Raw genomic sequence first — 25803 nt, 5'->3', positions numbered from 1 at the left:
CAAGAGATCGGGGTCCTCCATTCCTTTGAAGGCCAAAAGAATCTTGCTGGTTTGGGTTGGTTTGGTTTGGTTTTCCAACGCACAAAATCCTTTATTCATTCCTAGCTCCTTCCTGCATCCCCGATTTCTCCCGGGACTGAGAGCCCTGAATGCTCCACTGCAAATCTTGCTACGTTGATTCCCCCCCCCTTCAGAGTCACGAATCTACCCACGCAAGCCTACCCTTTCCCCCCCACCCCCACCCCCACGCAACTTAAGAGGCACAAATTTGGTTTCCCTCAAAATCTTGAGATTTTTTTTTCTTCCCCTTCCTGCAGCCCCCTTAAAGGAACCTTGTTGCCTGTTCTTTCCTTTGCACGTCACCCTGTCCAAATAAGGGACCTGGTGTAGAAAACGGAGATTGGGGGTGGGGGTGGGGGGGTTTGCATCGTTTCTTTTAGCCCGTTGTCCTAAAGGTAGAGTTGCTTTTCGTGATTTAGCATTCTTCTTTCCTTGCTGCGCCCAGGAAGCTTGTTAGACTAGTCTCCGGGCTAACTCCCAAATGAACCCCCTTTTGGAAAACTCCCGGACATAAATCTGTTGCAAGATTTCCACCATCTTATCCTGTTCCTTCCTTCCTTCAGCTGTTGCTGCTACTCCAGACTAAAAAGACAAGCATCTCAAAAGATCCCGTTGGATGAGCCAGGGTGTTGGGGTGGGGGTGACTTACAATGGTTTTTTTAGAACAAGGTAGGCCGGCAGCCGGGTGAGGTTGCAAGATAGACATGTGACATATTTAGAGTGTGGGGGGGGGAGTTTAGATAAAACTAGGAACTAAGATGCAGAGGAGTTCTGAAGTGCCACCTGCTGTGCCCTTGGTCCTGAACAGAGATTGGCCTGTCTTTTGACCACAACTTCCTTTCTCTTTCTCCAGGTTAGGCCCTGACACCCCTCTCCCCGCCCCCCAACTCCTCTTGCCCTTGCTTTCGTCCTCTTGAGGCCATGCCGCTGACCCGCAGCCTGTCCGTGACCTCCCTCTCTGGGTTGGAGGACTGGGAAGATGAACTTGACCTTGATAATGCCATTCTTTTCGAAGTGGCTTGGGAGGTGGCCAATAAAGGTACGTGGTGACTATTTTTAAAGAAGATCTTAGGGAAATGATCCGGTTTCCAGAGTTGGAGCCGGAGAGTGTTTGGGAATTGGAAGGCCTGGATTTCTTGTGGGAAGGTAGTTGGAAACAGATTCTGCAGCGCTATTTGCAAGCCAAAGGATGTACAGTATTGAAAGAACTGAGGCCAGAATCCAAGTATCATCACCTGGGAATGGAGTCTATAGAAACGAAGACTTGTCTGATTGCTGGTCAAAGACTCTTTTGGTTGAGCAGGTAAAGAAGGATCTGGCCTAATCAACCATTATATGGGCAACTCATTGAATTGTAGAAGGGCATGACATGGAGACCAAAAAAAAAATTGGGAAACAGGTTGTCTGTCTTTAAAAATGATTGACTGGCATGTTGAATGTTAAAGCAAAAGGTGTTTATATTTAAAAAAAAATTCCTCATTTGGGGGGAAAGGAAGTTCTTGTAAGGTTGCAGTTTCATCCAAGCAACATTGCTCAGCACTTTAGGAAAACTCTTAGACCTTTCCTCCCTCCCTTCGGATCCTCCCATCCATAAATCTTTCAGATGTGGGTTAGTGCTATCTTGAGATGACAGTACCCTTTTATAGTGAACATTTCCAGGGCAGTCCAATTCAGCAAGCTGCTGTCACTGTGTGTTCATTGGGAAGATCCTCTTCTGGAAACCAGCTGCTACACATCTGGAGGTTTAAGGCACCGAGATCCCAAGGACAGTGTTTCAGGCTGACTTTCCCTGTAGTGACGTGACTGTGTCGCAAAACAACTAGAAGAGCACTACATTCTTTAAAAAAGGATAGGGATTCCCAGTAAATCTGAACATGTCAGTGTTACTATAAAACTGTTCTCATGTGCTTGCTTCAGGAATAACTGCTCTTAAAAGCTAATTAAAGATCTTTTGGCCTGGGTTGAATTTTGAGCATCTGCTGTGTATATTCTTGATATGTACTCAATACAATATCTGTACATGAAATACATACAAGCTCTCTTCTCCACTGTATGCGAAACTTTGAAATGCTACTCATTCCTTCAGAAGCTGCATCTCTGTTTAGATTTATCTTCAGGCCAGGGTAACTGCTTACCACAGCATACAACCACCGAACAAGATCTTCCCCAATGTGAATTTGTAATGCTTTTTTTTGTCAAGTACTAGAATAGATTATCACCAATATGCAGGATGTAAAAAACCTGGGGTCCTGTTTAGATAGCTTCCAATTCTCTCAGTGCCAACAAAAAACGGGCTTTACATGCATGCCTTTGAGTAACTTGATTCCTGGTGATTACCTGCGTAAGTCCTTGCAGCTCAGTTGGCAACATTTTTGAAAGTGATATACTATTGTCTTTCTTTGTCACACAGCTGAGAGAATGACTGGCCTGTGTCAGCTAGCTTCAGGCCTAAGGCAGAATTAGAACTCATGGTCTACAACAAACTTACAGAATTGTTGGTGCGCGCAGAGATCCTGGTGTATAATCGTTGTAAATTAGAATCTGTTTAATGCAGCGAATCCTGCTGAATGCAGGATTCCATGGCAATACAAATAGAATTTGTAATTTTGCAAAAAAAGAATTGGCTTTTATGCCTTTTTGTGAATCTACATACATATATGTAAATACACATCTAAATGATATAGTTAATAGATTTTTAAATGCCACATTTCACTTTAACTATTTTTTATCATGGAATTTACCAGGAATGACCCTATCACAAAATTAGTCTAGTCAGCCACTTGTATCTTCAAAGAATTGTTGCAGTGTAAAATAGCAATAGCACTGCTGCTGGTCAAGATGTTCGCCCCTTTATTTCATACTTTCCTTCTGTTCTTCATCTGTCTTCCCCACAGAATATTAGTAGAATGACTTTGTGAACTTTCCCCACAAAGTATTTTTTTTCCTATGATTTTTTTTTAAAAAAATCTGCATAGGACCTTTTCCTGAATTGACTACAGGTATTGCCTTTTTCTTGTCAATGGGTGGTACCATTTTGCTACTAAAAACGATGGTCTTAGAATACAAGATGATATTCAGGGCCATCTCTGCCTCTGAATAGGGTACCTGCCTCAGTTATGGGTTGTTCCCTCAGATAAGACTACCTGCATGTTTGTCCTTTGCCCTGTGATCATTTGCAGGACTCTCATCGCTTCTGTTCAAGTAAGCAAGTAAGAATAGAGAGTCATGGGGGTTTTTTTGCTTCAGGCGAGAACATTTCTGGAGAAGCTTTGGATCTTCTGAACAGGTTGCAGATTCATCAGTGTAGAGTACATTCATTGTGGAATGCAGGATACAAAATCCTGGGGGTGTGATGCAGGCACTCAGGGGAGAAATGGGACAACTTATTGCTCATTTCCTCCCCCCCCCCCCCCCCCCCGATCTTTAATTGGCAACTGACTGCAGCTCCAAGATGAGACTTGGCCTAGAGCTATAGAGAGAGAAGCAATGCCCTGTGACGTTGATAGGAGAGGCCTGCATTTACCTAGTTCTAAAATGCCTTAGAAAAGCATGCCATTGTAATTGATGTGTGGTAGGAAGACCAGGTTCTGATGTTTGAGGCAGCAGCTCAAGAAAGGTCTCTGAAAAAGAATTTAATCTGGTCTTATAAATGACGGTGAATATATGTGTCCCAGGATAATGTTGCAGGATCCAATTAGGGTGAGTCATCAGGACCGGCGTTTTGTCTTCCAAGCTTTCAGACTGGTACTGGGGCCCATCTTCAAGGAATGTCTTTCTAGCAGAGTGTGTGTTATTTAATCTGATCTTTTTCATTGTCATGCTGTGAGAGTGTTTGACATCTTATGGACTTTGAGAGGGCAGGTTCCTGCCTTGTGTTGCTTACAACCTAAAATCTAGTATATTGAACCAACAGAGGAAGGGGGGGAGCAGTGAGGCAATCAGGAAGCAAGATAAGATTGTTTTCTAAAATACGTGCTCCCTTTTTCTTACAGGGTGAGTAATAGAAGAGTAACAATGGTTGACTCCTTGCTAATTGGGAGCCTTGCTTAATTTTCCCCCCCCCCGAAAAGAGTTTGTGGTTATAGTGGGTAGGGGGACAAGGTGCTATTGGGGAGACTTCCCATGATTTGAGTTAGTTCAGGGGTAGGCAACCTCGGCTTTTTTATGACTCATGGACTTCAACTCCCAGAATTCCTGGGTCAGCTATGCTGGCTCAGGAATTCTGGGAGTTGAAGTCCATGAGTCATAAAAGAGCCGAGGTTGCCTACCCGAGTTAGTTCAAGATAGTCTTGGATGTTTTTCCTCAGGAGAGTTGCACTTTCCCCCCCCCCTTTGTTTTGCTATATTAAATCTTTTTTTTTTTTAAGATTTAATAGCAGGATATTTCTTCGCAATGATACACTTGGGAGAGGTTTATAGGGCCCAGAAAAGGATTCCAGAAGCTATAGACTGCCATTCCTTCAGCAAGGTATCTACGTTAAAGGATTGTGCCAAGAACTTTGTGGAAAAGATTTCCATTTCCCTTCCTTGCTTCTGAGAGCAAATCTGAAATGCAAAATGCCTATAAGAGTACCCTGTTCACTTTCTAGCTCTTCTGCTACGATAACGAAATGATCTCACAAAGAAAATCAATTTAACCCATTAAAAGAAGTCTTCTCCAGCACAAGAGTCCTCCAGAAGTACGGACTTCAACTCCTCTAAAAATTCCCCAGATAGCGACTGTTAAATTTTGGAAGAAATGGACACATATATAGGTGCACCCAAGCTGGAAAGGTTGCTTTAAATGACTATTTGGATAAATCCTTCTAAATGCGCACCGTTCCTCAGCAATAAGACCTTACTGTTTCTCACGACTCTAACCCTCCACCTCTAGACACAGTCCAAGCTCTGTTTGGTTTCATTGCGAAGCTTCAAGATCTTGTATTCTCCAGTGCTATTTCCCATTCATTCTTCCCTCATAGAATATTCATGTGGGTGTTTTTATTGCTTTTCCGGTACAACTCCCTGGTTTGGAAGAAGAAGCAAGGCTCCCCAAGAGGGGAGGAGAACGTAGCTGAAGGAGCCAGGGTCCTTGAGTGTAAAGTAAATACAGTGGTTTGCCTGCTTCCCAGGAAAGGAGTTGGAGTCCAGCCACTTAGAGGAGATTGAATATATGAAGAAACGTCTTTTGGCTTAGTTGTATAGCATAAGACAGAGGACCCCAAACTTTTGGGCACCAGGGACCGGTTATGTGGAGAGAGGTTTTTTCCATGGACGGGAGAGGGTGTGGTTTTGTGTGCTGCCTGCATCTCGCTGAAGGGGCTTGGTTTGTTTGTGTGGCCCAGTACTGGTCCACAGACCGGGGTTTGGGGACCCCTGGCATAAGACACACAGACAGAGAGAGAGAGAGAGAGAGGGAGAGAGGACTAAGAACTGTTGCAGCAATCTTCTGTGCTGGGTATGACTGATAACAGTCTGCCTGCTTCCATAATCCATCTGCTTTTACGTGGGGTGCAGGTATGACAAAACCATGATTTGTTTAGGTCAGGAGTTCCCAACTGGGGGTGCTCATACCCCCTGGGGGTGCAAGATGATATTCCAGGGAGATGCAGAAACTTGGGTTTTCAAAATTATAGTGTATATGCATAATTCGTTGCTGTTATTTCAAACTTTTGTTATCAGAAGCGTTCTAGGGGTGTGGCGTATAGAAAAGGTTGGGAGCCGCTGGCTTAGGTGAATGGAACAAAAGGAGTTTTGGGTTGATCATAACCCTGAATTTTTGCTTTCTGGTGAAGTATCGGTCATTTTAGCTGGATCTGTCAAGTGTCTCAAAAATACAATGTTAAAATAACAGTATAAAACAATTGCACGCGAAGCAGCGTCTAAAAATAGGAGATCTAGACTAAAGAGAGAAAGCATTGTAAAAGCTTGAATGAATAACCATGATCTTTATCTGGACCAAAAAGATCATAAAGATAATATTAGGTGAACTTCTCTGGGAAATCATAATCAGAGTATCATAAGCCAGGGATCTCCAACCCCCGGTCCGTGGACCAGTACCGGTCCGTGGCATACCAGCAACTGGTCCGCACAAACAAGCAAAGGCCCATCTGTGGGTTGCAGGCAGCACGCACCCTCTCATCCATGGAAAAACCTTTCTCCACAGAACTGGTCCCTAGTGCCCAAAAGGTTGGGGACCGCTTTCATAAGCCACCAAAAGGCCAAATCAATCTCCTTGATACTCTCTACCACTTTGCTCATTTGGGAAGGTCACATTGAAATGGAAGGCCAAAGAAGATCATAAGATTTGGATAGGGGGAATGCAGCCTTCGAGACTTTAAAGTTCAAATCAGTCCTTTAAAAGGAATCTGGAAAGAGACTATCAGCAGAGATTTTGATAAAGATCCCTCAGTGCAATGGGTTAAAAATGAGATACAAACACAAAGGCTCACCAATAACCCTGCAACAGTGTACAGATTGCATGCAATTTCAAAATAGTTTTACAAGTTTTCTACATTCGGCTAATTTCAATATAGAAACAGCCATTGGGGCCAATAGCCAATAACAGGCCAATTTTCCATGCATTAATCAAAGTTACTTTTAAATACATATTTAGATTGTGAAGAATAATGTAATTCAACTTTGACCAGCTTACCTTGATCTTCACCTGATAGGTGATGACTACAATTCCTTGAATTCCACAGCAGCATGGTTAAAAACATTGTGTTAGCAAAATCTGCAGTAATTTAAAAGGGATTATATGAAAAAATATGCTACTTTGTCCCGGAGCTACAGCTGATGAATTTCACATTTAAGAGTCAAGTGAGCATAGGCTGATCAGATGCTAAAATCTGTACATTCTTAGATTTATTTTAAACAGGTTTATGTTGCTTGTTACATATTCAGGATGTATTAGCATATCCATACAATGTAGAAGAATAAATTGCATTGAATAAATCCATTAGAGCTGATTTTCCCAACTTTGGCAACTTTAAGATATATGGACTTCAACTTCCAGAATTCAACTTCCAAAGCTAGCTGAGGAATTCTGGGAGTTGAAGTCCACACACATCTTAAAATTGCCAAGAGGGAGAAAACCTGCACTACAATAAATTTACATTGCTCTACAGCACGGGTGTCAAACTCGGCATGTCATGTGACGTGTCACGAGATATCGTGACTTTTTTTGCATTGCCAGAGCTGAGGTGGGCATGGCCTCCTTATGATGCAACCGGCCCACCGGCCCGGCAGTTTGACACCCCTGCTGTAAAGCTTCTTGACTAAAGTGGGTGCTCAGGATTATTTGCAAGCATGCAAGGAGAAAACAAACACTTATTCTCTCTTCTTTTAGTTGGTGGGATCTTCACTGTTATCCAAACGAAAGCCAAGATTACACTGGATGAATGGGGCGAGAATTACTTCCTGATTGGACCTTACCTGGAATTGAATGTGCGCACACAGGTGGAGCTGATAGAACCTCCCAATCCTGCCATTCGCCGAACCATGGACTCCATGAATTCAAAAGGATGTAAAGTAAGAGACTGCAGGATGGGGGGAAAAATATGTGGGACTTACGCCTCAGTGGGCTTAATTCTCATAAGCAATTCTTTGCCTCTGTTGGTGAGGAATGTTTATGGATACAGCGGTACACCAAGAATATTCAGTTCAGCTCATTGTAATTCTAGTTTAAAAGGAATGTCAGGTAGCTGGTGATAGGTAAAAGCTCAACTTTAGGCTAGGAAGAAAGAACTTCAAGTCAGAGGAGATTAGAGATAACCTTGTTTCTGAGGAATCTACATAGATGCATATACACATACTGTATCCAGCATGCTGTTTCATCTTGGACTAACCAACATAATGCCATGCAAAAAGGTGGGTAAATATTATAAGCTGGAGAAATGAAAGCATTGTTAAGTAAGGTACAGGTAGTGCTCGACTTACAACCACAATTGAGCCCAAAATTTATGTTGCCAAGTGAGACATTAGTTTAGTGAGTTTTGCCCCATTTTACGACCTTTCTTGCCACAGTTGTTAAGTGAATCACTGCAGTTGTTAAGTTAGTGACACGGTTGTTAAGTGAATCTGGCTTGCCCATTGACTTTGCTTGTCAGAAGGTTGCAAAAAGTGATCACTCTGGGACACTGCAACCGTCATAAGTGTGAGTCAGTTGCCAAGCATGTGAATGTTGATCACATGACCCTGAGGATGCTGCAATGGTCGCAAGTATGAAAAACGGTCATAAGTCACTTTTTTTTCAGTGCTGTTGTAACTTTGAATGGTCACTAAATGGACTGTTATAAGTCAAGGATTACCTGTAGTTCATAATACCATCACTACATCTTTATATTCTTACAAAGTGTCCTTGCAAACTATATGCATACATAATTTCATACATTTCCTTTGTTCTTTAAACTTCTCACTCTTTTTGAGGACCTCATCAGCTCCACCCAACCACAGCTTTCTTGGTTACTCCCAATCCACTCATTCTTCCTTCTTATCTTCGTTTGGCAATGTGACTCCTATTAATATCTTTTGTATGACCAAAGTATCTCAATATATATTTTTCATAGTGGTCTCTTGTATTTGATTCATCCATTCAGCACTGGTTGATTTTTGACTGTATTAAGTACTCCATTCCCATCACACTGCATTTCCTCTGATATATTCAACTTTCATTTCCATATAAAATGTGGGCAGAAATCTATACTTATACACATCCATTATATGTCTTTCAACAGATATTCTCATAATAGACTTGTTTACTATATTTTTTCAGCATTTGCACATCTTAAAATTTCTCTATCCATTTCAACATCACGGACGCAAATTCATCTATTTTTGCCATTTCTGAATAATTTGCAATTGTTCATTTTTGTTGTCAGATACAAGTACTTTTTTTCCTGGTAGAGTGTTTAGATCCATACTTCTTATTGCATCTTATGCTCTGTCTAATATTTGTTGGAAATCATTTGTGCACACAAAAGTACACTATTCATGTCCCCAAATTACACAACTGTAATAACATTTCAAGCATTATCCATGAATGCATTAAGCAATCAAGGGGATGTCACTCATTCTTGTCTTACTTCCTGTTTAATGTTGGACCATTTGTTAAGAATTCTGCTAAAGAATTACAGTTGGGCAATCAACTTTCCAATTTTATAATTTCATGTTTTCACTATTTGCTACAGTTATATTCCAAGTTACAGTGTTTCAAATCATTGATCACCATTGGATGAACCCATGTGTATTGCTCTCCATCATCCAGGAGGTTTTAGATACAGTAATTCTTTTTAGTAAGTTGAAGAAGGTGTAGACCATATTTCCATGTGAGTCACTATGTCACATGCTTACAGTATAGAAACTTACGATCAGTTTTGTCATATGTTGGCCAGTCTAACATAGAGACTTCCTTTTGGACCAATACAGGTAGTCCTCAATTTACAACCACAACTGAGGTCAACATTTTTGTTGTTAAGTGAGACATTTGTTAAGTTTTACCCCATTGTATGACCTTTCTTGTCACAGTTAAGTGATTCACTGCAGAAATTAAATTAGTAATTCAGTTGTTAAGTGAATTTGGCTTCCCCATTGACTTTCTTGTCAGGTCACAAAAGGGGATCACATGACCCTGGGACACTCCAACCGTCATAAATATGAGTCAGCTGCCAAATGCCTGAATTTTGATGATGTGACCATGGGGATGATGCAATGGACATAAGTGTGAACAACGATCATGTCACTTTTTTCAATGCCTCTGTAACTTCAAACGGTCATTAAAGGAACTCTTGTAAGTTGAGGACTACCTGTATCAGGTTGCCTGCATTCCACTAACCAGGAGATTCTTGCAGTGTATTCACACATACACAAATCCTGAGATATTATTATAAGGTTTCCAAAAGTCATAGAATCTCAGCAATCTCACTCTGAAATCTGGTGAAGTCTTCCATGAGAATGCTGAAATTGTGCAAGATTTATGCAACATTTAAAATTATTACTTTAATTCACTGTGGACACCTTTTGAGATACTACTGTACTTCCAGGAATCCACAATTTTTGTGTAACAAATAACCCTGGGCTATATGAACATTTTGAAACAGCTCTTCTAAGATCATTGGTTCCTTTTTAAAATTAGTTTTCCTCTTTTTCCCTTTGTATACTTTTGAGGGCATTAAAAAGGACAAGAAGATGAAAAGAAATGACTCTTAGTTAAATTAATTAAATGGGACCCCCATCAATGGGAGAAATTGGGCCAGATTATGAAATAGTTGGAAACCTTGCTGGAAGGCTGTTTAGAAGCATCAGTCTCCCTTCAGCCAGCAAAAGGTGTTTGATCTTTTGCAATTGGACTGTTTTGCACCTGAACACCTTCAATCACTTGGAGAGAAGCTGTGGAAGTCACAATAGCCCTGCCAGTCCTTTTTGCAGGACCAGGACTGTGGAGGTTCTGCCCAGGTGAAGGCATCCTACAGAGATTTTAATCCTTTTTTCCCTCAAAGTAAAAGGAATATTCTTCATCTCCAGGCCATCTCCAGTGAGATTACTCTAAAGCAGGGGTAGGCAACCTTGGCTCTTTTATGACTCGTGGACTACAACTCCCAGAATTCCTGAGCTGGCATGGTTTCTGCCCGCGGCCCAATCTGTTCATCTTTACATAGGAACATCGAGAGAAATGTAGGATTCCAACAGGGTGTAGCGCTAGAAATAAATGTTAGTTGCCATTGAAGATCATTCTAATGTCAGGCATTTGTTTTTTTACTTCTCTTCTCAATTTCCAAATCTTATGAGGATACGTCATGAATATGGAAATCCTCTCCCCTCCCCAAGTCCCTGGCTCCTGAAAGGCTGCAAAATGTTTTTAGGAAATTTCAGGTAGATTTAAAGCAAAAATAAGTAAGTTGAGCTTCACGGGAAATCTCACACATCTCAGGTAACCTTTATTTCATTTATTTCACCTGAGAAACTTTTGCTTGGCTGCCAGATTTTGGCAGCTTGATCTGTTAGCTATAGAATGAATTTTGGGAAAGGGCAAAAGGCCACCAGCCCTATTTTAATCAGAGCTGACAGGGATTGATGCTGGGACTTTCTGTGTGCAAAGAGAATGAGGGTCCTGCCATTATGCTACAGGCTTCAAAACTGCATCATCGTGGTGCAAGCCACAAGTATTTGGGAATATTTGCATGGGAAGGCATCTTCTTTCAAGGTGCAGGTGTAGAAGAAGGGGGAAACTGTACTCTTCTAAAGTTGTTGAACTCCAGTTTCCATCCATGCCAGCGAGAATCAACACAAAGATAAGAATGAGGAGAGTTGTGATCCCACAACTGTTACAAAGGACCCAGGGAGTCTCATGCCTGCTTAAAAGTCATTAGAACACAGCTGAGCAAAAGATTTGTATTGTGGGGTTTTTGTGCTGCTGCATATCTGTAAGCAAATATTTTAAAAATATTAAGATAATGCCAAGTTGTCTTCTCACTCTTGAGTTATTGTACAAATGCAAATAATCACATTTGCTCACATTCCCTTCCCAGAAGAAGAAAGACAGGAAAAATGTATTGGTATGTTCTAATGCATTTGGTTTGTGGGATTTCACATTTATATACAAGTCCCCATTAATTGATAAACTGTGGAAAACAATGACAGACCCCAGCCACTGTGACAAAACCAAGAATGCTGGTTTACAGCTCCCAAAACTAGGATTATAAATCTGGCACAGATCTGTATATTGTTCGTCCAGTTAGCCAGAAATTTTGGCTTATCTTTGTATCATGTAAGTACTGGTTCCAAATTGGAGACAATATCAAATATATTATGATCAGTTCCCTGATGAAACCACCTAAAACAGTTACAAGCAAGCAGGAAAACACTGGTGTAAAAACAAATTTAAATGTATGCTGGAACTATTGAATATAGATATTGACTATTTCCAGTATGGAAGGTACATATAGCTTACATTTAATACTCTCTCTTTTTTTACTTGATTTTTTTTTATTTCCTAACCTCATTTCAGAGCAAGAAGTTATTTTGGGTTGCCCAGCAAAAAACAACCCAGGCAAAGCAACCCCAGGCAAAGCGACCTTTTATAAAATGGAGATGAGGTAACATGAACCAGAGACTAAAATTAGAGACGTACAAACAACACACATGGTGCACATATCTCTGCACACTTTGGTATGTGAAATGAGTGGAGAAGGGGTGATGACCTCATTAATTAAAGCAGGTCTGAGAGATGAAGGAGAAAAAGACTACTGGATTAAAATGGAGTCATGATTTACAAGCTCAACTGGAAAGTAAAGCATTTGGAGAATTTGAGAATTAAAAATAAGTTACCGAGATATTCTCCTCAGATTTGGAGGTCTGCAAAATCTGAAGTGCAGAAGTCATGATCTAAGCCTCCTTGCATGTACAGATTCCACGTTAAATGTATACACAAATAGTTTTAAGCTTACTTTTTCGTAATTCCATTGATAAATCTAATGGGTATAAAGTTGGGCCCTTGAACTATTTCAGCTTCTACAGAAAAAGAAGTTTTATATTTCTGGCACACAAAACAAAAGACCAAGTCTGAACATATAAATAGGCAGAGCTGAAAATTCACAGGATTTAAAGTAGGAAGTATATATGGAATTTCCTTATATAAGATCCTCTTCTTTTGTATTCTTCACTCTGATGGTTATCTTTTTTTTTGCTATATACAGTGTGCTGATTCCTTTTTTTCCTGAAATTGCAAAATGTATGTTCCTTCAAGAATCTGAGAGACAAAATGCTTGTTCATCATTATAGAACCGTGGTTGCGAACCTATGGCACGCATGTCACAGGTGGCACGCAGAGCCCTCTCTCTGGGCATGCACACCATTGGCCCAGTCCTAGGCCTTCAGCTAGGTTTTATAAAACCTGTTCGCTCTAGGCCTCCGCCGCCATTTGCAAAAAAAAAAGTTTCAATCAATCAATTAATTTCAACTTCTCTCAGGAAAAAAAAGATCTTGCAAAGTTGGAATTGATTGAACTTTTTAGTCCCACCCAGTCTGCCATTACCACCACAGCCATGCCCACCCAATGGGCCACACCCACCCAATGGGCCACACCCACCCAATGGGCCATGCCCACCTGGCACCCAATGATACATAAGTGGGTTTTGGGTTGCAGTTTGGACACTTGGTCTCTAAAAGGTTCGCCATCATTGTTATAGAACATAACCTCATGAGTGTGGGTATTATTAAGTTGATGATAAAACTTGCTTAATTGAGCACTGACCTTTATGATTGATGCTTTGTTGATTGTGCTTTACAGAATATCTCTGGATTAGATACAAAAATGTCAATTTATACCTCTCCTATTCATTAATCTGCTGTCTTTAACTTCTATCTAGGTTTACTTTGGCCGCTGGCTGATTGAAGGGGGTCCATATGTGATCCTCATTGATATTGGGGCAACCGCTTGGAGCCTGGATCGCTGGAAGACTGAATTGTGGGAAAGCTGCTCCATTGGGATTCCCTGGTATGACCGAGAGGCCAATGACGCCGTCCTCTTTGGCTTCCTCACAGCCTGGTTCCTAGGGGAGGTAAGGCAACATGTTTCTATCAGAAAACTTTCTTCCTTTCGTCTCTCCCAACATCTTTCTCTTCACTCTCTTCTTCTGTTTCTTTTTTGTACAGTTTGCTGCACAATGTGAAGAAAAGCCATTCATCATTGGTCATTTCCATGAGTGGCTGTCTGGTGTTGGCCTCTTCCTCTGTCGGATCCGGAAACTTCCAATAGCTACCATCTTCACCACCCATGCTACCCTGCTTGGCCGCTACCTGTGCGCAGGAAGTGTGGACTTCTACAACAATCTGCAGGATGTGAGTCTTTTAACCATTAGGATTGAAAATCAATTGGTGGGTGGAGAATTCCTGGAAGTGTGGCCCTCAGACAAATCAGCCATCAGCAGGCACAGAGACATGGACAACATCTACATGCCATTCAAAAAAAGACAGTCAAAAAGCTAAAAAGGAAACAAAATGACCCAAGCACCTCTTTGCCTGCCATCAATACTCAGATAAGCAGAAATTAACATCAAGATTAATACTAGATCAACCATCAAGCAGTAAGCAATACTCTGCTCAAGAAACTACCAACTCAGACAAACAATCAAATAGTAAACAACAGCCTAATCAAGGAACCACCGACCACTCCCACCAAGTCACTTGTATAGAAACAGAGCAAACCAAACTTCCTGTAGCACTGATAACGTTACCTAGTGTGGATAACCATACTATGACCTTTTTCACAGTTATGACCTTTGCGGCATCTCTATGATTATGTGTTCAAAATTCAGATGCTTGGCAACTGGTTCATACTTATGACCGTTGCAGTATCCCTGGGTCATGTGATCACCCCTTGTGACCTTCTGACAAGCAAAGTCAGTGGAGAAGCCACATTCACTTAAGAACCGTGTTACTAACTTATCAACTGTGGTGAATCACTTTAACAACTGAGGCAAGAAAGGTTGTAAAATGGGGCAAAACCCACTTAACAAATGTCTCACTTAACAACAGAAAGTTTGGGCTCAATTATGGTCATAAGTCGAGGGCTGTCTGTAGTTGGAACTGGATTAATAAGAGAAAACAAAAAAAAATGCTATCCTCAGTTTTTCTAACTCTCAGTCTAGGAAACCACTTGTTAGCACTCGTAAGAGGATTACAGAAGAATTTCACAAAAAAAAATTGTAGAATTAGTACATTCTTAGAATCTTGAAAATTAGATTATTGAATTGCATTCCCCTTTGTTCAACCTTCAGGATACTACAGGTAGCCCTTGACTTAAAACAGCTCGTTTAGTGACCGTTCAAAGTTACAGTGTCACTGAAAAAAAAGGGACTTATGACCATTTTTCACACTTGAACGATCACTGCAGCATCCCCATGGTGATTATGTGATCAAAATACAGATGCTGGGCAACTGGTTCACATTTATGACGGCTGCAGTGTCCCAGGATCACACAATCTGCTTTTGCAACTTTCCGACAAGCAAAGTCAGTGGGGAAGCCAGAGTCACTTCACAACCAGGTTACAAACCTATCAACTGCAGCGATTCACTAAACAGCTGTGGCAGTAACTGTTGTAAAATGGAACAAAACTCACAACAATTGTCTCACTTAACAACAGAAATGTTGGGCTCAATTGTGGTCATAAGTCGAGGACTACCTGTATTCTTTCCTGCTTTTTTACTCCATGCAATTCTGTGCGTTTCAGGATGTTTAATATACTTTGTCTTGCCCCCAGTTTAACGTGGATAAAGAAGCTGGAGACCGGCAAATTTACCATCGTTACTGTATGGAGAGAGCTGCTGTCCACTGCACACACGTTTTTACCACCGTTTCTCAAATCACAGCAGTAGAAGCTGAACATCTGTTAAAACGGAAACCTGGTGAGTTGCCTTAAAAGCTAAACGATTGTTCTGTGTGACAAGATCCTATCCAGTTTAAGCTTTCTTTGATTTATGTACAGAATAATATTACAAGGAAATCGGTTGCTTTGCACAGAATGCAGAATCTCAGGTCTTGTAGTTTGTAATGAAATTTTCTAGTCTTTAAACAATACTAATTAGACTGTTGGTATAAATTGTACATTGAAGCTTGATGTTTAATCTCTTTCTTAGGTAGAAAGAATTCCTGATATAAAATAACCATTTTACAATTCATTTTAAAAATTCTTAAAAATATTTTTTAATCTTAATATGTACTGTGAATTTTTGATTATTTTTTTAAGGACCAGCCTGCTTATCCTTTTTCAGAATAAAGAAAGGGATGTAGGAGGAGGAGAATTTCTATTCTTATTTGCAGCTAAGACTAGTAGTTCCGATTGGCTGGCTCCTTGTGATGTCACAAGGCCACTCCCCTTCCTTCTCCTTGGGGTCTGTTTTACCCCATCCATTCCTATACGTTGAATCAGTTGCTCTCAAATGCATTCATCAATTATATTTTCAAGGATGTCTGAGGAAGCTGAATACATTTGGGAAAACACCTGCTGTGACTCACACATATATCATTGCAGCTTGAGTAAATTGAGAAACCCCACTTTTTACAAAACCCATCTCCATATGCATTTCATATCCAGATATTGTGACTCCCAATGGTTTGAATGTCAAGAAGTTCTCTGCTATGCATGAATTCCAAAATCTCCATGCCCAGAGCAAAGCTCGTATCCAGGAATTTGTCCGAGGCCATTTTTATGGGTGAGTTATCATTAGCTTCACTAGTATCATATCAATTATAACAGCTTGCCCTAAGAAGTTGAGTTTCTAGGGAACAAACTGAAGCTAGTAGTGATAAGTAATGTAAATATTCATGAATTAAAAACAAATGACTACTTGTGCTCCATTCATCTTCCACAATCTTGTTGCCATAACACACCTTCAAGTGTAAAGTGAAGGCTTAGTGTTCTTCCTTTTAAAAGAATGCATGGGACTGTAGAAGGAAGAGGCAGAGACTGGGGGTGGGGTCAAGAGAGGAATTCGTTTGGAGTCATTATGTTGCCACAAATGATTCACATCCAGCCCCCCTTGAATTCTGTTGACTCTTACCTAGTGCCAATTTAGTACTGACTGTTAGTTGACTAGATTCCTGTATATAGGCTTGAGCAATAAATTTTAACTGGAATTTAACCCGTGGTCCTGATTCTTCGCACCTGAAAGTGACTCAGGTTTTGGTCTCCACTTTTTAGGTGAAATAAGTTTCCTTTCTGTATGGAGAGCAAGAGATGCCACTTTGACAGCATAGAAAAAGGGAAAATTGGATGAGGGATGAGCTCTCACAGGAAAGGCAGGATATAAATTCATGAAATAATAGACCATAAATAATGTTAATAACTTTCAAAGACGAGTAGGGAAAATGAGCAGTTTGTTTTGCTCAAGGCTAGCAAAATCAAAGAATGAGGTATAGAAAAAATTTCCTGAACACTCATATGAGAGAAAAATCATTTCTTATTCATAAAGAATAGGTTTATAAATAACTAAAAGAAGAACTACTGCTTTCTTATTCAGGGTTACAGGCATCTGTACATTAATGAAAATCAGACTAGAAATATTGGTAGTCCTCGATTTATGACCACAATTCTAAGTGAGACAGTTGCTAAGTGAGGTTTGCCCCATTTTACAACTTTTCTTGCCACATCTGTTAAGCGAATCGCTGCAGTTGTTAAGTTAGTAACCCGGTGGTTAAGTGAATCTGGCTTCCCCATTGACTTTGCTTGCCAGAAGGTCGCAAAAGGTGACACTGGGACTCTGCAACCGTCATAAATGTGAACCAATTGCCAAGTGCCCGAATTTTGATGACGTGATCACGGGGATTCTGCAACAGATGAGTCACTTTTAAAAATGGTCATAAGTCACTATTCAGTGCCATTGTAATTTTGAACTGTCACTGAACGAGCTGTTGTAAGCCGAGGACTACCTGTATATGCTTCTATTTGGTTTCCCTCATCCGTCACAGCTCTGACATTTTTCCTGTTCTTGCTTCTTATTTTCTGGTCCACTCTCCTTTCTCTTTTTATTGCACTGAAAAACTCCTACACGTGGAGCTCTATCTCTTCTTTGTTTTGTTTTTCCACTTTGCATTCATACTTTGCTTAATAAATAATACCATTGTGACTGGAATCCAGGGAACTATTAAGATTTTTTTTTTAAAAAAAAGGATTTCTGCCAGCTGTACATTCTGCATATGTGTTTGAGCTATTTTAAACACACACACACACACACACCTAAACACACACACACACTTCATTTTAAAACATTTTGCTGCATGTTGCTAGGGAAGACTCACAACTATTTAAGTATGCACATTGATCCCATCCATAAAAAAAGCTTTTCCCAGCAGTTTATTGGGAAGAGTGTGTGATATTACCAGAAAAGTATAAACACTGAAGGATTATTGTATTCTGGTTTATGCAGATTTGGAAAGTGCAGATTTCATTCTTTCACTTAAATACTACACCACACGTATTTTGATTTCTTCTCTCTAGGGCATAAAAATAATTTCTGTTGAACTTGCTTCTTCATATTGAGTTGGATGATATTCCACCCCCTGCCCCACTCCCCACATAGATTCCCTCAACTATTTTTGTAATGTTGTTGTTGATATAAGCACCATTGATATTTCTAATCTATTAGTGCATCTTTTTATTTATTTAGCCAATTTACTTGTCTTGGCTTTTAAATTATATAGGATTTCTGGTTTTTCAAGCTTGGACTTAGAGTCATGTTCACCATCACCTCGTGTTATTTTCCTAGGCACCTGGACTTCAATCTTGACAAAACTATTTTCTTCTTCATCGCTGGACGCTATGAATACTCCAACAAAGGAGCTGACGTTTTCTTGGAAGCCCTAGCCAGGCTCAACTACCTGCTGAGGGTGATTAGTAAAATGGGGGCTGTAATGGAATGAGATGTGAGAGATGTTGGGCAGGCAATTAGATGTGGCTGTGTTGAGAGGGTACGGTCCACAGCAGTGGCCCCCAACGTTTTGAGCACCAGATGCCGGTTACGTGGAGAGAGGTTTTTCCACGGACCAGAGCCTGCATTCCATGGATGGAGCTTTGCTTGTTTGTGTGGCCTGGTTTCTTGGCATGCGGTGGCCTGGTGCTGGTACACGGACTGGGGGTTGGAGACCCATGGGCTACAGCAACGGAACCACCATGTGTCTCAAGTTAAGGAGCTGTAGCCCAAGGAATCTGGAGATTGATTTTGGATTTCTCTTCACGCTTACATTGTTGTAGAGAGGAAAGACAATGGGTAGAATGACTACACGGGATACATTTGGACGAAAGCAGGAAGAATATATTGGAACTATTTTAAGCTGGCAGGAGTGGTAATTGAACCGTATCCCAAGAATATGCCATGAAAAGATACTTAAATAGATGACCCCCAGTCTGGCCATCATCTCCACCTAATCTCTCTTCAACCCAGTCCTAAGGATAAATAGAAGGGAAGAGAGAACGTATTGCATTTCAGATCCATATTACATGTAGATGTTCACACCAGCCTTACTGTCACGAATCCTTTCCTGGGATTATATGATAGTTTCATGATTCTTGGAGATCCATGTAGCTCCTACAAGAACATCCCAGGAACATTCCTGATTTATCCATCTATTCATCCAGTTTTCCTCATCCTTGCCAAGCATAGTCAGATTTCTAGGCCATTGTTCACTTATCTGCCTGGAACATGTGAGTTTCTGCTTTTTAATAAGCACCTCAGGAGTCCTCATGCTGTAAGGCTAATGCAAATGACTCGTGAGGAACCAGCCACATATTAGAAGGGGTGGGGGGAGATGAAGTCTAAAAACAAACTATGAATTCATTTAATTAAACTCTTAACATGGGTCAGCTTATCCACTGCTTCTGGGAGCAGTTTTGACCGTACTTAAAAGTACTGTAGTGATCTTTCATACCTGGTTTTTGTGGCTTCTCCCTCTATAGGTGAATGGAAGCCAGATTACAGTAGTAGCATTTTTTATCATGCCAGCTAGGACAAATAATTTCAACGTGGAGACACTAAAAGGCCAAGCCGTCCGCAAACAGCTCTGGTAAGTTTGTGTCATAAATCTCATAAATCTATCCTTGTAACAGGCTTCCTTAAACATCAGGCTTTGTAGTGAATGAAATAAAAATACATTACACCAACCTTCCTGATCAGGAAAACCAACCTGCCCATACAAGTTCAAAGTACATTTGGAAAGGATGTGCTGATATAAGGGAAATCATTCAAATGTCTTAGTTTGTTCTCTAACCAGATATAACATTCATTTAGTGAATGTGCAAAGTTACAATGGCACAGAAAAATGCAAGTTACAACCGGTCCTTGCACTTGCAACCATCACAGCATTCCCCACAAACACGTGAACAGAATTTAGGCACCTGGCACATATTTTCAGTGGTTGCGGCATCCTGGGCTCACGTGATGGCCATTTACCACCTTCCTAGTCAATAGGGGAAGCTGAATTCACTTAACGATTGCATGATTTACTTAACAACTACTGCTATTCACTTAATAACCATTAATAACCATTGCAGAAATGGTCCTAAATTGGTCACAATTCAATGCCACCTTGCTCAGCTGTGGAAATTCTGATCCCAATTGTGGTCATAAATCAAGGACTGCTTGTATACAAATTAGAAGACTGCCAAGGTAAAATGGGGGAGAATAGAATTGTTCTTAGGCTTTATTTAACATAAATCGTAAGCTTTTAGCCCAATGGCTACTACAGGTAGTCTTTGACGTACAACCGCAATTGAGCCCAAAATCTATGTTGCTCACTGAAATATTTCTTAAGTGAGTTTTGCTCCATTTTACGACTTTTCTTGCCACAGTTGTTAAGTGAATCACTTCAGTTGTTGATAGCATGGCTGTTAAGTGAATCCGGCTTTCCCGTTGACTTCGCTTGTCAGAAGGTCACAAAAGGTGATCACATAACTCCAGGACACTGCAGCTGTCATAAATATGAGTCAGTTGCAAAGCATCTGAATATTGATCATGTGACCTTGGGCATGCCACAACAGTTGTAAGTGTGAAAAACGGTCTTGAGTCCCTTTTTTCAGTGCCGTTGTAACTTCCAACAGCCACTAAATGAATTTTTTAAGTCGACAACTACCTGTACTCAGTCCAACCTACCTCAAAGCGAAAATGTTATGGGGATAAAGCTAGTGAACGAGACCCTTCCCAGTAAATTGCTGTGAGATTTTTCAAAACAGGCCGGATAAAAATGCACCACATAGGTAGTAATGGAAAGATTCCCATACTTCTCATCCAGTTTGGCCTTCAGTCTATGAGAATAGTCCAATCTACTCTGAAGCCTCAGAACAGGGAAGAAATACCGATATTGAGACAGACTTCCTCTTTTCTCAAGTCTGTTGGATCTAACTTAACTCTCTCTGGGAAGAAAATCCCACAGCCACTGGAAGCCATTTTTTCTTAATCCTTGATTCAGAAGCATTCAAGGAATCCTAGGTCCTGTCACAAATCATAATTTCTTCCTCCCCCCCTCCTGTTTCCCGCCCCCCTTTTTCCCTTTTTTTAATTCTAGGGATACAGCTAATGCAGTGAAGGAGAAGTTTGGCAAAAAACTGTACGAATCCCTCCTCGTGTAAGTCTCCTAGGAGAAGGCAAGAAGAAATATGATAAAGTGCTGAGCAACGGAGAATGGACTACTGGGTTGCCATGGCTACAGAGAATGGGAACTTAAGAGACCTTCTCCTTCTCTTTGCCTTGTCTCTTCTGAGAAGTATTAATTTGATAGAAGCCTATTTCAGAAATCCTGGTTCCGATATAAAAACTAGAATGCGCATCCAAGTGATGAGCAGTACTGAAAAAATATTTTTTTTAAAAAAAGATTTTTATTCACTTACAACATAAAATACGAAAACACAAAAACAAATAGTAAGGAACAATCGTAGGGGGGGGAGAGAAGTGTGGAAAAGGGGGAAAAGAAAAAAAAAGGCGTTGACTTCCAACTCCCTCTGTGGCAGTAGGATAAGGCATTAACATGGAATCTCAACTTTTTACATTTCTATAGTAGTATGAACTAGCCATTTCTATATCAACAAATCAATCTAATCAGTAAAACCCAAAATCATAGTATCATTTTTTTTCTACCTCAAGCACAATGTCCAGAAGCGGTTTCCAAGTAGAAACAAAAGTACTTATATTCTTTTTTTAAAAATCAAAACAGTTAATTTAGCCATCTCGGCTCATTCCATCAGCTTTTGTAGCCATCCGTCCATGGTGGGGATCGAAAAATCCTTCCATTTTTGGGTGTAGAGCAATCTTGCTGCCGTCACCATATATAAAATCAAGAGTTCCATTTTTTCCCCCCAGGTCTTTTTCTATTAGACCCAGAGTACCGTAAATATTATTAATTTCCATGTTATTCATTGCCTGCTTTTCCATTTCAGGGGGAACCTTCCTGACATAAACAAAATGTTGGACAAAGAAGATTTCACAATGATGAAGAGAGCCATCTTTGCCACTCAGGTATGGGCCTGAGTTTAATGTGTGAATTACAGCCTTTGCTTCCCTTCTAGACTTAAGATTTTAAATCTGAGCTGTTAACATCTGTCTGGATTTTTTTTTCCCCTCTTCAATCAGCGCCATTCTTTCCCCCCAATCTGTACTCACAACATGCTGGATGATTCTACCGACCCAATTCTTAACAGCATCAGGCGCATCGGTCTCTTCAATAGCAGTGCCGACCGTGTCAAGGTGAGTAACAGGTGCCTGTCCATGCCAGGTGAGGGGAGATATTTGGGGGAGATATTTGCAGTACAGTATTTTTAAAAGCATTTTAAAATATTATAACTTCCAGCATTTTTAAGATGATGCTGGAAATTATAATATTTAATGACTGATTTTATCTGGTCATTTTTGTCTTTTAATTGTCCTGTCAACCTTTTATTTATTCTTGGAAATCTTACGGTAATAATGATAAGCCATAATGATTGAAGGAAAGAATGGTGGTTTGCAGTCTATTTTGAATTTCCTCTGCTGGGATTTTTTGAACTCAGGCTCTTTTCCTTTAGTCTTGGTGCCTATAGTTGATGTGAATAATAATAAGAATTTTTAGTGGATGCAATTTAGATATATGTCCAATGTATTTTAAATGTTTTATTGTAATTGGTATATGGTCGTATTTTACAATGTTTTATAGTTGTCATATTATTTTTTCTTTTCATCTTTTGGCTTTATTCCTAGTTATCTGTTTATCAGAATCTTTGTACTTTTCGTTTGTTTTTTTAACTGCTTATTTCCATGGGATATATTATTTTTTAAAAGGATCCTGTATTATCATAATCCCTTACAAACACATGAATTGAATAAAAAAAGGTAAAGGTTCCCCCGCACATGCGTGCTAGTCGTTTCCGACTCTAGGGGCCGGTGCTCATCTCCGTTTCAAAGCCGAAGAGCCAGCGCTTGTCCGAGGACATCTCCGTGGTCATGTGGCCGGCATGACTAGACGCCAAAGGCGCACGGAACGCTGTTACCTTCCCACCGGAGTGGTCCCTATTTTTCTACTTGCATTTTTACGTGCTTTCGAACTGCTAGGTTGGCAGAAGCTGGGACGAGTAACAGGCGCTCACTCTGTTACGCGGCACTCGGGATTCGACCCGCCAAACTGCCGACCTTCCGATCGACAAGCTCAGCGTCCTAACCCACTGAGCCACCGCGTCCCTATGAATTGAATACTAGCAGCCTAAACCTGAATCAGCTATATGCACATACATAAAGATACACATGGATGAAATGCAATGTAGAATTTTAAGGGTGGCTGTGCCTACAAGAGCAGAAATGATGTGTGTTTCCAAATGTATCCTCACTAGATCACCGTTGTGTTTTATGGCTTTTTTATAATCATTCATAATTATTCATTACGGTCACAATTGAGACTACCACTTCTGTTGCTAAGCAAGACAGTGTTTTGCCCCATTTTACAGCCTTTCTTACCACAGTTGTTAAGTGAATCACTGTAGTTGTTAAGTTGGAAACATGGGTGTTAAGTGAAATCTGGATTCCCCACTGACTTTGATTGCCAGAAGTCACAAGAGTTGATCACATGACCCAGGGACAGTGCACAGCTGTCATAAATATGAATCGGTTGCCCAGCATCTGAATTTTGATCATGTGACCATGGGGACGCTTTGGTGGTTGTGTGAAAAATAGTCATGTCACTTTTTTCAGTGCAGTTGTAACTTTGAACAGTCACTAAACAGAACTGTTGTAAGTCAAAGACTATCTGTATTGCATTATATTAAATCACTAGAGGTTGGTTCTTGAGTTTGATAGTATATAAACAAATAAATACAATCTCTTTCTCTTTTTTCTTTTCTTCTCTCTAGGTCATCTTCCATCCAGAATTTCTGTCTTCCACTAGTCCGTTGCTTCCTGTTGACTATGAAGAATTTGTTAGAGGCTGCCATTTGGGAGTGTTTCCTTCCTATTATGAACCATGGGGCTACACACCAGGTAGGTGGGTTGTAAGGGCAGGCTTGTGGGTATTGACTCAACACGCGCACGCACACACACACACACACACACACACACACACCCCGTTCCAATGTACTTGGGTACTGAAAATAAACCCTAGTATTTCTGTCATCAGAAACACAGAATGAAATAGATTACACAGTTGTACTCAATAGATTACTTAGTTGTGCTTACTTTGAAGACATCTACAGATGTTCAAAATTACAACAGCATCGAAAAAAGTGACATAATTATTTTCACACTTATGACTGTGGCAATATCCCCATGGTCACGTGATCAGAATTCAAGTGCTTGCCAACTGCCGTGTGTTTATGACTGTGGCACTTTCCTGGGATCCTGCGATCCCCATTTGTAACCTCTGCAACTGCCTTCCAACAAGCAAAGTCAATAGAAGCCAGATTCACTTAACAACTGCAGTGATTCATTTTTAACAATGTTTCAAAAAAGGTCATAAAATGAGATTCAACTCAGTTAACAACTGCCTTGCTCAGCAACAGAAAGTCTGGGCTCATATGTGGGTCAAAATGTAGTCAAGGCCTATCTGCATACGAATATAGGAATTTATTTTTTGCATAATTAAGTGGTGTATTATAATGATCAGTTTTAACTGCCAGAAAACAAGAAATATGAAAAATTGAAAGAGCAGTTGGAAATGAGAATAACTAGGAAAGTATTTAGAGAAAAGGACAAAATTACATTTTGTCACCTGTTGTTGTTTTTTTTAACGGCGAAACTGAAATTTCCAGGCAGTCTCCCAAACTATATTATCTTTGGAATAAAGCAAATACGTAAATATTTTGGCTGTACTTCAGTTTGTTCAGTTTCTGTTTATAAACAGGCCAAAAAAAATTATCTACCTACTACTAAAGTGCTTGTTCCTGTAATTGTGCACTGGGTAAAATAGTGCATTTTATTTGGGGGCAACATTTTTGAACCAAGGTAGGGGTTCGGAATGAGCAAATTTTATAAAATGTTTTATAAAATAGATAGGGTTCGCAACTTGGGAGTCCTCCTAGATTCACGGCTCACTTTGGAAGACCACATAGCGGCTGTGACTAGGGGGGCCTTCGCCCAGGTTCGCCTGGTGCGCCAGTTGCGGCCCTATCTAGGCCGGGATGACTTATGCACGGTCACTCACGCGCTCGTGACCTCTCGTCTAGACTACTGCAACGCTCTCTACATGGGGCTGCCCTTGAGGACCACCCGGAGGCTCCAACTGGTACAGAATGCAGCCGCGAGAGTTGTGTTGGGAGTTTCCCCGATACTCCCATGTTACACCTCTGCTCCGTGAGCTGCATTGGTTGCCAGTTGTCTTCCGGGTGAGATTCAAGGTTCTGGTAATGGTGTTTAAGGCCCTACATGGCATGGGTCCGGAGTACCTTAGGGAACACCTGCTGCCGGCATCAACTTCCCTTCGCCCTGTGCGTTCCCACAGAGAGGGCCTCCTCAGGGTGCCACCGATCAGAGAGTGTCGATTGGTGGCCCCCAGGGGGAGGTCCTTCTCTGTGGGCGCCCCGGAGCTATGGAATCAGTTACCGGTTGAGCTCCGGATGGCGCCCGATCTTCGCTCCTTCCGTCGCGATCTAAAGACATTCTTATTTGAACAAGCCGGCCTGGCCTGATGGGGGATGGGTGGGGGTTTTTTATTGTTATTTTAATATTTGTATTTACTGTTTTTAGTGGGCATATATTTAATCCTTTTTTAACTTTTGTAACTCTGTATTTTTTTATGCTTGCCCTGTTCACCGCCCTGAG

The 25803-nt window shown here is 40.7% G+C and overlaps 1 protein-coding gene across 1 annotated transcript in view; it reads left to right on the top strand.

Annotated features, from left to right (window-relative positions):
* Nucleotides 1-25803, top strand: part of LOC308677994 (glycogen [starch] synthase, muscle-like) — a 35529-nt gene that overhangs the window by 458 nt on the left and 9268 nt on the right. The window contains exons 2-13 of the mRNA XM_081344768.1: nt 914-1099; nt 7391-7572; nt 13407-13598; nt 13693-13878; nt 15300-15444; nt 16134-16251; nt 18304-18424; nt 19491-19597; nt 21095-21154; nt 21963-22041; nt 22156-22269; nt 23901-24027. Of these exons, the coding sequence (XP_081200894.1) occupies nt 982-1099; nt 7391-7572; nt 13407-13598; nt 13693-13878; nt 15300-15444; nt 16134-16251; nt 18304-18424; nt 19491-19597; nt 21095-21154; nt 21963-22041; nt 22156-22269; nt 23901-24027 (1549 nt within the window). The 5' untranslated portion in view covers nt 914-981. The remainder of the gene's footprint in view (nt 1-913; nt 1100-7390; nt 7573-13406; nt 13599-13692; nt 13879-15299; nt 15445-16133; nt 16252-18303; nt 18425-19490; nt 19598-21094; nt 21155-21962; nt 22042-22155; nt 22270-23900; nt 24028-25803) is intronic.

Source organism: Vipera berus, assembly GCF_964194415.1.
Source record: "Vipera berus genome assembly, chromosome: Z".
Classification (NCBI taxonomy): Eukaryota; Metazoa; Chordata; class Lepidosauria; order Squamata; family Viperidae; genus Vipera; species Vipera berus.
Note: the sequence above shows the minus strand (reverse complement) of the source record. Positions and strands in the feature narration are given on the sequence as shown.